Source organism: Camelus bactrianus, chromosome 4 (genome assembly GCF_048773025.1).
Source record: "Camelus bactrianus isolate YW-2024 breed Bactrian camel chromosome 4, ASM4877302v1, whole genome shotgun sequence".
In the NCBI taxonomy this organism is placed as follows: Eukaryota; Metazoa; Chordata; class Mammalia; order Artiodactyla; family Camelidae; genus Camelus; species Camelus bactrianus.
This window is the reverse complement of record NC_133542.1, coordinates 70133988-70147708: the sequence shown is the minus strand read 5'-3', so window position 1 is coordinate 70147708 and position 13721 is coordinate 70133988. Positions and strand designations below refer to the sequence as shown.

The 13721-nt window shown below is 50.3% G+C and overlaps 1 protein-coding gene across 15 annotated transcripts in view; it reads right to left on the bottom strand.

The window, feature by feature from the left end:
* The window catches only part of RALGPS1 (Ral GEF with PH domain and SH3 binding motif 1), a 262169-nt gene that overhangs the window by 223502 nt on the left and 24946 nt on the right, over window positions 1–13721 (bottom strand). For all 15 annotated transcript variants that reach the window (XM_074362245.1, XM_074362244.1, XM_074362246.1 and 12 more), the window contains one exon: window positions 662–783. In XM_074362245.1, the coding sequence (XP_074218346.1) occupies window positions 662–718 (57 nt within the window). In that variant the 5' untranslated portion in view covers window positions 719–783. The remainder of the gene's footprint in view (window positions 1–661; window positions 784–13721) is intronic.

Sequence of the window (13721 nt, the reverse complement as noted above, 5' to 3'; positions counted from 1 at the left end):
TTCGAGCTGACTGCCCAGGGTCATTTCAAAAGCCCAGCTCAACCGTGAGGGCCTCGTGAGCTCGGAACACTGAGCACTCCCCTTGCCAGTATGTCACAGGATCCAAGCGCTACGCATCTGACATGATGGTTTCTCTGGGCCTCGGGTGACACCCACCCCTCCTGCCTGCCTCTGCTCCATTACAGAACCTGGAAAGCAAACTCCCAAACCCCCAGGGCAGGAGCCTGAGCCCAGGCCACTCTCCGACCACCAGTCCTTATAGCCATTTCCTACTGGGCAAGGTAAACAGGAGCACGGGGCCAGCTGGCATCACTTCTGTCTGACTTCATTCTGGAACGTGTGACTTATTTATAATCGGCTGCGGCTTCTCTTGGGAAAGGCCTGATCCCTTCGTGCCACCAGGATGGAATGTGGCACTTGGTACGACTGGACTGGGCAGGTATTTGTTTTTCTTTGAAGAGGACGACTTCAGAAAACACACTGATCCTCAGGGCTGACTGCCTCCCAGATCTCACGCCTGCCGCCGGGGCCTCGGGAGGGTTAAGAATGGTGGTATTCATGGAGCCCTGCAGGCCCGTGGGCCACGACCCAGCGGGGTCTGGGGCAGCTAGAGGAGCCAAGCCCCGCCCCACCCCGCGGCCCAGTTCTGCAGTCTCTGTACCTGTGGAGTGGCGGAGGTGACCAACACGCTAGCCATCAGACCATTCCTCTTGTACATAGTCTCCGGGCCACAGGGAGCTTCAGGGCAGCCTCTGTCGGTGACATAACCTGTCTGGAGAAGTCCTGCAAGGCAAAGGAGCTCATAAACACCAGCCTTCAAAACCAACTTAGTCCCACCCTGGGAGAGAGTCGTGCGAGACTTGAGCAGGTGACCCCAGAGAAGACCTTCAAAGAAAAGTTACAAGCTGGTGGCCTTCAGGCTAAATATGGCTCACAGATGTAGTCTGTTGGGCTCAAACAGGATTTGGTATGTTTTAAACTAATCACCAGCATTTAAAAACTGGGAGGTTTCATACAGAATTCTGGATTTCTGACTCTCCTGGCAGGACTGGGCCCCCCCCTTGCATGATGACCATCAGCTGCGCTGAGCAGTGGCTGAGCCTTGTACTGGAGCAAGCGCCTTCAGACCCCGCAGCTGCTTGGGTCCATGCCTGGCCCTTGCAGGTGCTAGAGTTTGTGATCTTGTGATCTTTTTTTTAAAACGAGGCAGGTGAAGAAAACAAACTGACCCTACAGTGCTTCCCTGTGCCCAGACCGTTTCCTCAATAATAATAGGGATACCAGCTAAGACACCCAGAGTTCCCGCCACATGTCATGCACCCTACACACACGAACTCATCTAACCCTCACAACAGTCCTCGGGCAGGTTCCAACATTATTACACTCATGCTTCACATGGGAAATCTGAGGCAGAGAGTTAGGTAACTCTCGTGCCATCCCACCAAACCATCATCACTCAAGACCCTGCTTAAATGTCATTTCCCCTGGTTATTGCACCTGGACCAAACTAGAACCAGTTGCTCTCATGCCAATGTGTACATACCCCTAGTAGGGCATTTACCACATCACTGGACATCAGAGCACTGTAGCCACCACCAGCTTTTCATCAGGAAAGCAATCAGGATGTAACGGGGGAAGGAAAGGAGAAGACAGAGGTACCATCTGGAAGCCAACTACAACTGTCAGGCAAGAGACAAGGGTCCTCTGAGCTAAGGTGGCAGCAGTGACATCACAGAGAAGGATACAGACTGAGAGATGCTAAGGACAGAAACTCAACAGGAACTGATGGGGTGAGGGGTTGAGTAAGAAGCAGCTGACGATGAATGGCTTCTGGCTTTAGGTACCAGAGGATGCCACGCCCTTCATCAAGAAAAGAAGCAGAGATAGTGTGGCAGATTCGTGGGAAAGACGATGATTTTGACTTAGAACGTGCTGAATCTGTGGTGCCCATAAGAAAATCAATCCTGGAAAGCGAGGTCCAACCCAAAGGTCTCTGGGAAGATGGCCTAGAGGCAGATCGAAAGGAAGAAAATGTCAGGCTGATCTGGACTCTGTCTGTAACCCTCCCGGAGCCCCCAGCCACAGGCCCATCACAGAGCAGTGTGCCGTGGAACAAGTCAAAGACCCAAAAAGGAAGGTCAAAACAACCAGGCTCTGTCCCTGCCCATCTCCAAAACTGCTCCAATATCTTCCTCCTCAACCATCTCCCCTGAAAGAGCCACTGACCCTCTGACCTTCCTCCCAAAAACACTGAAAAGAACTAATCTGATCTATAAACTACATTTGGGGGTCAACTGGAAAAGATGAACATGGATATTAAATGATACTGAATTACTATTAATTTTCTTCGGGGTGATAACAGTGTGGAGGTTAAGCAGAAAAAGGTCCTTATCCTTAAGATGCACGTGACTTTTTAGAGGCAAAGTGAGTTTGCCACATTCTTTCAAATGTGTCTGTAAAATACACATAAGTAGAGATAAAGCACATACGGCAAAATGTTAACAATTGACATTCATTGACAGGAGTTCGTTGTACTAGTCTCTCAACTTTTCTCAATACTTGATAATGAGAAAGAAAGAGAAGGAAAGAAAGAAGGAAGGAAGGAAGGAAGGAAGGGAGGGAGGGAGGGAGGGAGGAAGGAAGGAAAGAGAAGGGAAGGGAACAAAAGCAGGAAAGAAAGGGAAACTGCTCAGGTAAGTTTTCCCTCAGAGTCAAAATCCTCTTTCACGAGCAGGAGTTGGGTGCACTGAGAACACTCGTTTTCATCATTCTTTTCCTGGGAGAAGCCATGCTCACCACTACCAAGGACCACGAATCCACGGCTGGGAAAGGTTTGTAAAGCAGCCGCTCGAAAGATTTGAAGAAATATTTAGAAAAGAAGACACATGAATGGCTAGTAAGGGAAATGCCATGGGGAAGACACAAATCAGAAAGACCATGAGATATGGCTTCACACCCACTAGGATGGCAACACCAAGGCTGGCAAGATGCGGAGAAATGAACCCCTCAGACACTGCAGGTAGGAAGGCAAGAGGCACAGCAACTTTGGAAAATATTCGGCAGTTTCTTAAAAAGTTAAACATAAACTTACCAAATGACCCAGCAATTCTAAGCCTAGGTAACTACCTTTAAAGAAGTGAAAACGTATGTCCACACAAAAATATGTATATGAATTTATTCATCTTAGACAAAAGCTGGAAACCACTGAAACGCCCAGGGACTGGCGACTGGATAAGCGATGTCATCTAGCCATACAGTGGAATACTACCCAACAATAAAAAGAAATGAAACACGGATACAAAGTATGACATGAATAAACCACAAAAACATTACGCAAAGTGAAAGAAGTCAGACACAAAGGACTGAACTGCAGGAGGCATTTTTATGAAATGTCCAGAAAGGGCAAACTCAGAGACAAGGAGCATGTCATGGGAGGCTGGGGGTGGAGGCAGGACTGACTGCAATGAGCACAAGGGATTTTTCTGAGGTGTTGGAAACGTGCTAAAACTGGACATGGAGACAGTTACACAGCTCTGCACACTCACTAAGTCACAGAACCTGGAGTGGGCAGATTTGACAGCATGTAAATTAACCACAGTGAATGCAGCAGCACCAGCTTTGTCCCATGATGGTGACCTGAACTCACACGTTTAACTCCCCACTTCCACATCCCTCTGAAATAAAGAAACATTAAAATACTAAAAACAAATTGTATTAGCACATGACAACAGACAAAGGTTATTAATAAGCAAAAAAACTTCAAAAATTTCCAGGGCAGAAGAGACAGGCCTGGGGGGAGAGGAACCAGCTGCGGGAACAGAGGCAAGGCCTCCTAGGAATGAAGTGGGTGCGACCCCCCAGCGAAAACCCCCGAGAAAGCCCTGAGACTTCCAAGTGAGGAATCCAGAAACTGAAGAGCTCAAAGGTAGCGTAAGGGGGTCACGCTGCTGGGGCTGTCTCAGACAGACAAACCAGCTCCCGTGGACTGGGGGTCGGGCCAACTCAGCCAGGCTGTGCAGCGCCAGAACCAACCAGCCTGACGCCCGGAAACTGTTCATCCATCCGAATGAAGGGACTCAGTCCAAGCCTGACAGAGTCACCACGGGGAGACAAGTAGGACACAGCCAGCCTGACCCTCCCGGGGCGGACTCAGCGTGCTGCAGTTCCGGGCTGAGGTGGCCTTTTCGGCCTTTAGGGTGTGCCCGGCACTCTGAGGGGCTCCCCAAGCTCGAGGCCGTGGCTCTCCCCACTGGCCTGAGCACCGTACAATCCCAAGTCCTGCAGCCCTTCAACCCAAGGGCCACGGTTCTCAGACCCTCTTCCGTGACCACCACCTGCTCACTCCCTACTTCCCATCTGAAGGCCACCGCCAACTCTGCCCATCTCTCCAGCGCCCTTTGGTGGCACACTCGGGCCCCCGCCCCCCATGCCCACAACGCAAACAGGGGTGCTAATGCTGTGTGAGGCGTGGGGTAAACACGACATTTTTAGCTCACTTGACCTTCACAACAACCCCATGAGGTAGAGGCTACTCTGATTCCTGGGAAAGAGAGGTGACATAACTTCCATCAATGGCAGGACTGGGGAGTCCAAACCCTTGCCAATGAACACCAGGGCTTGGGCCTCCGTCGAGAGCCTAGGTGAGGAGTGGACAAGAACACGCACGGGAAGCGCTCGGGCCGGGCCAGGCACAGAGCAAGCACCCACCAAGGCTGTTAGTTACTATCAGTGCTGATCGAATCCCACAGTTCCATTCATTTATACCTATCATTTTTCCCTAAAACAATCAACTTCAGACGTTAAAGAAAGAACAGCTTTGTGCTTTGTGAAACCACAGGCCTCCTCAGCTGGGAAGGGGATTTCCAGCTATGGGCTCCAGGCCCCTAGGAGAGCCAGGCTGAGTCCAGGGGTCCGCGTGGGGCTCCTCCTCCAACAGGCCTGACCTGCCTGCCCGCCCCCCACCTGGGTCCAGCCCACTCAAAGACAGTGTGACAGCCGATGCCCACTACCATCATGCTTCCTATAGGCAGCCTGAGCTGGCAAGACAGACGCTTGTTTCCAATCTGACTCCTGCATGTCTCACCACTGACAAAACAGCCTGATTTATGGGCAGTGACTCTCAGACAACTTATAGTTCACATGCTAAGAAATAAGAGGACCAAGCAGACGGAACATCCTTTCCAGGGCCCAGAGGAACCCTTGCCCATCCACTTGCAGTCCCTGAGGCCTGGTCAAGCCCTTACTCCTGGACAGGGACCAGACTCCCATCAAGGGGGTCAGCCCAGCCCAGGCCCCTCCCTGAGAACCCTGCCCAACTCTGGGAAGGCCCCTGAAGGCGTGGACCATGCCTCCCAGGCCGGACTAAATGGACCAGAGAGGCCACTTGCTTCTCTGGGAATTCAGGACCTGAGTACCAGTCTCTACTGGTCAATTGAACTGAGCACTATGCCCTCAGGAGGAGAGGATGGCCAGAGCCTGCACAGCTCAGGGAGAGTCCGCTCAGAGCGGGGAGGCAACAGAGGCACAGAGAGAAGCTGACGAGAGAGCCTGTGTCTGAAAGAAAAGCTCCCACCCCCGAGCTCTGTAGCAAACACTCCTTTTTCAGTGTCAGGCAGCTGGAGGAGATTCCCAAAAGACCTGGACCAAGGCTATTTCCTAAACATCAAGTTCATGCCAAGCCACCAAAATCTGACTCTAAAGACACAAGGGATCTATCCTAGAACTGCTCCATCCAATCATACATCAAGCTCCTACTTTGTATGGACACTGTTCTAGCCTGGAGTTCCTTCCACTTTTGTGCCTGGACCCTTTCAGCAGTCTGGTATGTGGGCCCCTGTTTTTAAATAAACAGACTAAAAATAACACAAGAATCCAATTACACAGGATTACTCAGGAAACCAATTATATTAAAATATTAAAATACAGTTATTAAATTATTTTTAAAGCAACTTATAACACAGTGATCTATGCATTTCTTCATGTAAGGGAATTTGTTTGTTTGTTTGTTTTTGCATTAAAGAGCAGGATCTATTGGTGGGTCTAAAAACCACCATAATTTCAAAGTAGCTATGAGCACAGATATTCTGAGATGCATGCCTACAATTATTATGTGATATAGAAGTAGCTGTAATTTTTATTGGTGACAAAGTCCCAGGTACTGTTAATATTACTGTGGTTTACTGGCTACATTGGTAACTGAGAGAGATGCTAAATTTCAGTTAGAAGTTAGTGAGAATATAGGTGTCATTTTTTTTCCCATCCAAATTCAGAGATGGCTGGTCAAGAACACGGTTCCAGGCACTGGGGACACCAAGTGAGCAGGCCCTGCTCCCACGGAACTTACATTCCAGTGCAGGAGTCAGAAAACACATGTGAACAAAGAGGGTAACTCAGATCATGAGGAATGTCTTCAGGAAATAAAATGGGGTAGAAGACAGTATTTGCCAGGGTGGTCAAGGAAGGACTTCCTGAAGAGGCAGTATTTGAGCAGAAGCCCTATGAAGGAGTCAGCCATAGAAATCAGTGGGAGTGCTCTTTACAAAAGGCACAGCAGGTGCAACGGCCCTGAGATAAACAGGAGTTTAGCAGGTTTGTGATGGAGAAAGGCGGCCACAACCAGAGTTTAGTCAGTAAGAGGCAGTGGACAGACAGGCTGGGGCCAGAGGATGAAGGGCCTTGCAGGCCATGGTGGGGAGTTGAGTTTTACCTGGAGTACCTGGGAATGGGTTCTGAGCAGGGGAGCGGCATGATCTGATCTCACTGTTTCTGAAGATGCTATGGCTACTGTGCAGAGAACTGGGTGGGAGGCCTAAGGATGGGAGCAGTGAAGCCAGCTCGGGGTAAGAGATGGTGATGGCTTAGACTGCTGGCCACAGGAAAAAGAGATGGATTTGGGAGGGGATCTGGAGATGAAACAGACAAGACTTGCCGATGGACTGCATGCGAGGGGCCAGGAACCAAGGCTGACTTCTATGTTTAGGGCCCGTTACTGATGGGTGGATGGTGGCCCAACAGCCACGTGCTGCTCAACAGTTCATTCATTCCTTCACTCCACATCCACCCACTGACACCCTGGAGGACCACTTCTGGAGACCCAGAGTCGAAGATGATACAGCCCTGCCCTCCAGGGTCCTGCAGTGCAGGAGGGGAAAAATCCAGCAGGGAGATACTCACAGGACACATACTATAACAGATCATAGGTTCACCTTGGGGGTCAAAAAAGACATCACTGAGAGGAGTTGTTGAGCTGGGTCCTAAAAGGACCAGCAGGAGTGTTTCAGGACAGGAGCGGGCAGCAGGCACTCAGAGCATGTGCCGAAGCCGAGAGACGTGAAAGGATGCCTGAGATGCCAGTGTGCCAGAACAGGGAGTAGGTTCCCTCCTCATCTGCCCCCAGCCCCTGCCCATCCTAGACTAACACGAGTGCTAATAAGCCAGGCAGAGTTGCTTAACAGACGGCCCCAACTCTATAGCCATGGGAACAGTATCTTGTGTCCTGTTCACTCCCTCAAGCGTTCAGCAAACTAGGTGACCCTTTCCCCAAGCCTGCTCTGTGCAGAGTCCAGCCAGCCCTCAGCCTCGAGCTCACACACGGTCTGATCACCACCGTCATGCAGACAATCTATTAGACACTTTGTTTTAGGCTCTAAGGATTTATATGCATTTAAAGAAACATTTTACAGATGAGAAAACTGAGGCTCAGAGAGAGAAACTACACTGTGACTTGCGGATACATTTTTACACATCTGCTCGGCTGTGCCCCCAGCCAGTCAGGGAGGGAGTCTGGCATAAGGGGAAGAGCATCAGCTTTTTGTGTTTGGCCCTATGAACCTGAGCCCACCAACCCCTACCTTTCCACCCTCCCTCTGTCTCGCCAGCTCACACACACAGACACAGACACACACAGACACACAGACACACACACACACAAAACGCGTGCGCACACACACTCATGCTAACGCCTCCTTGGAAAGAAAACACCGCAGGGGAAAAAGCGATTCTCATGATGTAACTTCGCAAGAACGTGGCAATTGTATCAGAACCACAGAACGATCTACCACGTCTTTTGTTTCTCTGTGACAGACTCTGGCCTCCTGCGTGTGGGCTCCTGAAGAGGGAAGGGGAGCCCCACTGTGATGCTGGTTTCCTTCCAGACTTTCAGGATTCTCCTTTCATGCTTCAGGTCCAGGAAACCAAGAAAATAACACGGGCCAGTCTGGTGCAGACCACTGTCTGAGAAGGCAGAAAAACCACTTTTTCCTAAGTTTACGGAGGTGTTTCAAAGAAAATACAAACAACCAGGAATGTTCAATTACAAGACAGTGATGGCTTCCAAATGTTTCAGACAAGCATAAGAACGGACCCCAGGCCCGGTTTCCAGTCTGCTTTCTCATGTGGGGTAAGCTGCTCTCCACGGACTCAGGCAAAACTGCGTCACCTTTCTGTCTGCGCAGAAGCTGTAACAAAGGATGGAACCAAAGCGGGTTTCTGCCCACAACCCATTGTTCACTCCACGTCAGGGACAATTTAAGTGTACCGTTTTCATTCTCTCTCTATCTCTCTCACCAGCTACAGCACGTCTGTTCTGTGTTGTCAAGAGGTTTCCCCCTGGACAGCCACCACTCTGGAGCTGGACCACCTGCCAGGAGCTCAGGAGAGGCCCCTGGGGCGGATGGGCAGTGCTGTTATTCTGACCCTCTCCAAACCAGCTGAGCCTCCTGCTGGCGAGCAGCAGGGTCTGGTGGCTTTCAAAGCGAGGCTCCAGCCATGTGAGCACGTTAGATTTGAAATGCCACCACTCGGTGCAGTCTTCACCTGCACCTTTCAAGCCACCCCCACAGCTGTCCAACATCCCACATCCCCTCCTCATTGGGGGACCGCTAATGGGCTGGGCGGGCTAGACGGCTGAGGAGGCAGCACTGGGTCCAAGTGCACCGCGGCTGTGCGTCCGGGGGCCGGTGCTGGGGAAAGAGAGCTCAATTTGGAGGCTGGGGGTCTGCAGACAGATGCAAAAGAGATAAAACGTGGATCTAAGCAACTTTGAGAAAAGGAACAGGAGGGGCATCTTCCTGGGGATAATGTAGGGGACACCTACATCTACAGAGCCGAAGTAAGGTCAGCACAAACAGGCAGCAGCCCACAAATTCCCATGACGGGCGCTGACGAAGCGTCCCCCAGGCCCCGCACCTTGAGCTGAGGCCAGGGAGACAGAAGCCTGAAGTCCAGTCTCAGGGTGCCCGGCCTTCTCAAGTAGGAGGGCTTCCTGAACTTTTTACATGTGCATGTTAAAATTACATAAACTGAACTAAAAAGTATAAGATCAAAAATGAAAGTCCCCACCACCCCAGTCCCTGTCCCGAGGTTACAGGTGCACACAGTGTAGGGCCGCATTTACGCAGTCACACGGACGGGCACGGCAGACATACAGGGGGATATAAGCACGCATACACACACACATGTGAATGTGCTTTAGAGACGCTCCCCTTCAACACTAAAAAAAAGTTCTCTTCTTGATATCTGTTGACTGAGCTGCCGAAAACAAATGCCATTATAAGTCACCAACACTTCTAACTGAATTTAAGTCACAGCAACATCTTACAGCCATTTGGAAAATAATGAGATGTACTCGCGGCACCTGCTCTTGAGTCTCCCGACCGCGCTGAGCACCCCAGCTCAGGGGTTGTGGGGGCCTCACAGCATCCTGTGGCTCAACACCCTCCACCCCAAGAGGTTCACAAGCTACAACTGCAGGCCTGGAGGCAGCTGAGAACAGGAGGGCTGGGGTGGGAGCCAGGTACCTCTGTGGTTTAGAGAACAGATAATTTAGGATTTGAATTCTCTCCTGTCGCTGACTTTGCACCCTGGGCAAGTTGCTTGGCCTGGCCAAGCCTCACTTTCCTTATCTGTAAAGTGGGGAGAGTTGTGGTACCGACCTCACAGATGGCTGAAGGGATCCTAGGAGGGTGCACATTAGAAGCAGCAGACATGGTGTGTCATTAATGACAGGTTAACACCATCACCAGGACTTTCACCCTCCCTGGGGCAGGGTAGGCCTGGGCAACGCTCTCTCAGCCTGAGACCACAGGAAATCATCTCTAAATTAAGGCAAATGGGAGGAATGTGAATGAAAAGCATGCATTTCTTATAAAACTAGAAAAAGGTTCTCAAAAGAAAATGAATCCTCTGGTTGGCAGGACAGCTTTATTTTAGACCCTCTATGAAAAGGCCAGCTGGAGCTTTTCCAACCCTCACACACGCACACAGAATCACTCTCGAAACCCAAGGTTCCTCTCTTCCAAAGCAGGCCTGCAGAAAACAGGCGGAGGAGAGAAGCCTTCACCTGCAGCCCCCAGCTGCCAAGACCTGATCTTTCCACAGGGAGGGAGGCAGGTTCTAGGAAAACGTGAGGCTTAGGGACTCATGGGGGAGGCCTGGAAGGCAGCTTCGGGAAATAGGGGTGAAAGGGAGAGTGAGGAAATGAGGGTGGGCCTGTTGGGGCAGCCCAGACGCCCTGGGAGCATCCTGACTGGCGCCCTTCCACGCTGGGAGTAGGGCAGTGACTATTCCCTTTTTGCACATTAAGGATCCCGGAAACCAGACCAGGGGCCCGTTCTCTCTCCCCGAAGCTGCACAGCCCTCCCAGTCAGTCACCCACTTAATCTTAATTAAGGTCCAGGGAACATTTACTTTGGGGAAAGGCAGTGTCACCTGGAACTGGGAGAGCGGGGTGCCTGTGTCCTCCTGGGCAGAGACAAGCCCTCTGTGGAGGGCACACCACGCGTCACCCCCTCCACGCTGACCCACGCCTCTGCGCACCAGGACGGCCCCTAAGCAGCATCCCTACCACACCCCTGCCTCCTCGTGGCTTATTCTCAACACAGTGATTCTTTCAAAACATAAATCAAAAACTCACAGGACGTACACGAGAAAGAGTGAATTTTCCTGAACGCAGAGCACACCAAGCTGGAGGAAAGCAGGCTGCTTCCCAGACCTCCCTCCAGAAGGAAGCTGGAGAAATACCCTGATGGATAAGAGAACATGTCTGCCCAGGAGGGACCTTCTTATACAGAAGCCGGTGGGACAAGGAGACAGAATTCAGCCAAAGGCCTGAGATACTGCGGGACCTTTCAGGATGGGACCCAGGGGCAAGACTGCCCCGGGCGCCGTGTCACAAAAAGCCCAACATGCAAGAGGACCAGGGGTTCCTGGTTCTCCTGGTGCCCATGCGGGCAGAGAAGGGAAGGCAAGAGCCAAGGGCAGAAGGTGGAGACTGGGGTCTTCTGGAGATTTGAGGAGACTCCTGAGCACGTTATCAGGCTCAATATAAGGAGTTAGTGGAAGTCAGATTATTAAAAATGCAAGAGAAAGAGGGGACATCCAACACCATAAGTCTCAGGGTGGCAAGAGTGGGGATGTGTTGGCTGCTCCCCTGTCCCTGCAGGAAGAGGAACAGCAGCTGCCACTCAGACCTCACCTGGAGGAGGGGAGAGACTTCCACTGGGAGAGCCAGCAGCCAGGCACCTACGGCAACACCTGAGGGCCCGGCCAGGTCTCTTGGATGAGACGCTTTTACTCTATGGGTAGATAGAGCGGAAGCACAAAAGGCAGACCGTGAATTTCATCCAGTGAGGATCTGATGTGACCTCTGGACAGTCCAGGGAGTGTCACAGACTGGAGGACGCTAATGAGACTCAACACCTAAATGCAGAAAGGGACCCTGGACTGAACCCTGAACAGGAAAAGGACACTGGGGGTGGGGGGTGGGGGTGACACTTCAAAGAGGCCACTAGTTTAGTTCATAGTGTCAGACCTAAATTGATTCACCTAAGTTAATCTGGTAACAGCACTATGGTTTCATAAGTGAACATGTAAGTGGGGGGAAGGGTATATATAAATGCTCCGCACAGCTTTGCAAATTTCTGTGAGTCTAAAATTATTTCAAATAAAAAGTTAAAAATTTTAAAGGGATTCTACATCTTTACACTGCACCCCACTGCCCACCCCCCAAGACACACACACACACGCAGTCTCCCCCCTAGGTCTAAGGCCAGGGGCTCCCCGCCTCCCACATAAACCATGAGTCGAGGGCTGCCACTCTGGGGTGTTGAGGTTCAGGCGTTTTACACCCATCACATGTGGGCCAAACACACAGTCTACAGTGGACAGAGGATGGGGACGGAAGACAGTTTCCTGTGAGAAGCAGAGTGTCCCGCCAAGCGCAGAGGATCCCTGGTCTTCCCGGTCGCCTGCTTCAACCAGCTTTGCCCAGAGAGCCCCGTGATGGGATGGGGCACAGCACTGGCCTGGCTTAGTTCTCCTTTGCGGCGGCTCCTTCTGTGATCAGGCACCTCAGAAACCTCGCAGTGAGGATGATGGAACAGGACACCCACACTCTTGGGCCTTCCTGACAAATCCGGCCAAGTCCTGACCCACCGTGCACGGCCCGAGGAAGGCCGAGGTCTCAGGAGAACAACGCAGGCAGGGGAGGTCGGGCTGGAGGAGGAAGTGGAAGCTGTGGAGGCGGCAGGCAGAGCCCGTGGGGACGGAGGTCAGGCCCCAGCGCCAGCTGAGCCTAAGTTTCAGGTCGTCTTCAAGTGTCATTCCACATTCCCTGGAAACACCGCAGGGCCAGGGGCCTGGTGCCAAGGGGCACAGAGGAAATGGCACCTTCACATCGAATTATATGAACAGATTTGGGGCTCAAGACAGTGAACTGGGTCCACACACTTGCCTTCCCCTCTTCTAACCTCGTTGAAATGAAAACACAAGAAGAATGAGAAATTCTGAAACGCAGGGGGTGATGACAAAATGAACAAGAAATTAAGAATTCCTAGAAGATTTGAAGCAAATGGAATTGGAATAAGGAGAAGGCTCTGGGTGTTAGACACGTGGTCATAAAACCAACTATTTCCTCTATCCAAATAACAGCCAGCTAGAAAATGTAACGGCAAAAGAGCCAACTAAGGAAAGAAAAAAACACTTAGAAATAAATTGCAAAAGAAATGTAAAAAAATCATTTGAAGCAAATTATGAAACTTTACTAATAGATCAAAAAGGAAGGCTAAAATCAAAGGAGAGATATTTCACTCCTTTTGAATAAGGAGACAATATTGTAAAGACATCAATTCTCCCCAATTGATCTATAAATAAAACGCAAGTTCACTCTAAATCCTAAGGGGATTCACTTTGGAATTCAACAAGTTGACTGAAAACCTCATCTGGAAGAATAATTAAAAATAGCTAAGAAGTTTTCAAAAAAGAAGTATAATGAGCAGGGGCCTGTCCCCCCAGGAAGCTGCAGTCAATGATAAACAGCCCGGAAGGAGATGGACGATCAGCAGGAGAGAACACAGTCCAGAAAACAGGACCGAATACATGTGAGAATGAATACCTGATCAAGATGGCATTTTAGACAGCGGGGAAGAATGGATTATTCAACACATGTTGATGAAACAATTTGCTATTCACTTGAGGAGGGATTTATTTAAAAATTTACCTCATTTATAAGAATAAAATTTTGATAAAGACTTAACCAAACTAAAAACTCACCATAAAAATTCCAAAGGAAACACAAATTATTATTATTATTTTTACTATCTTGGGGTGAGGAAGTCCTCTCTAGTGCGATACAAAAGCTAGAAAATGAAGGAAACTATTGGGCAGATTTAACTACATTAAAAATTAAAACTTCTATACAGGAAAAGACATCATGAAAGAGATGA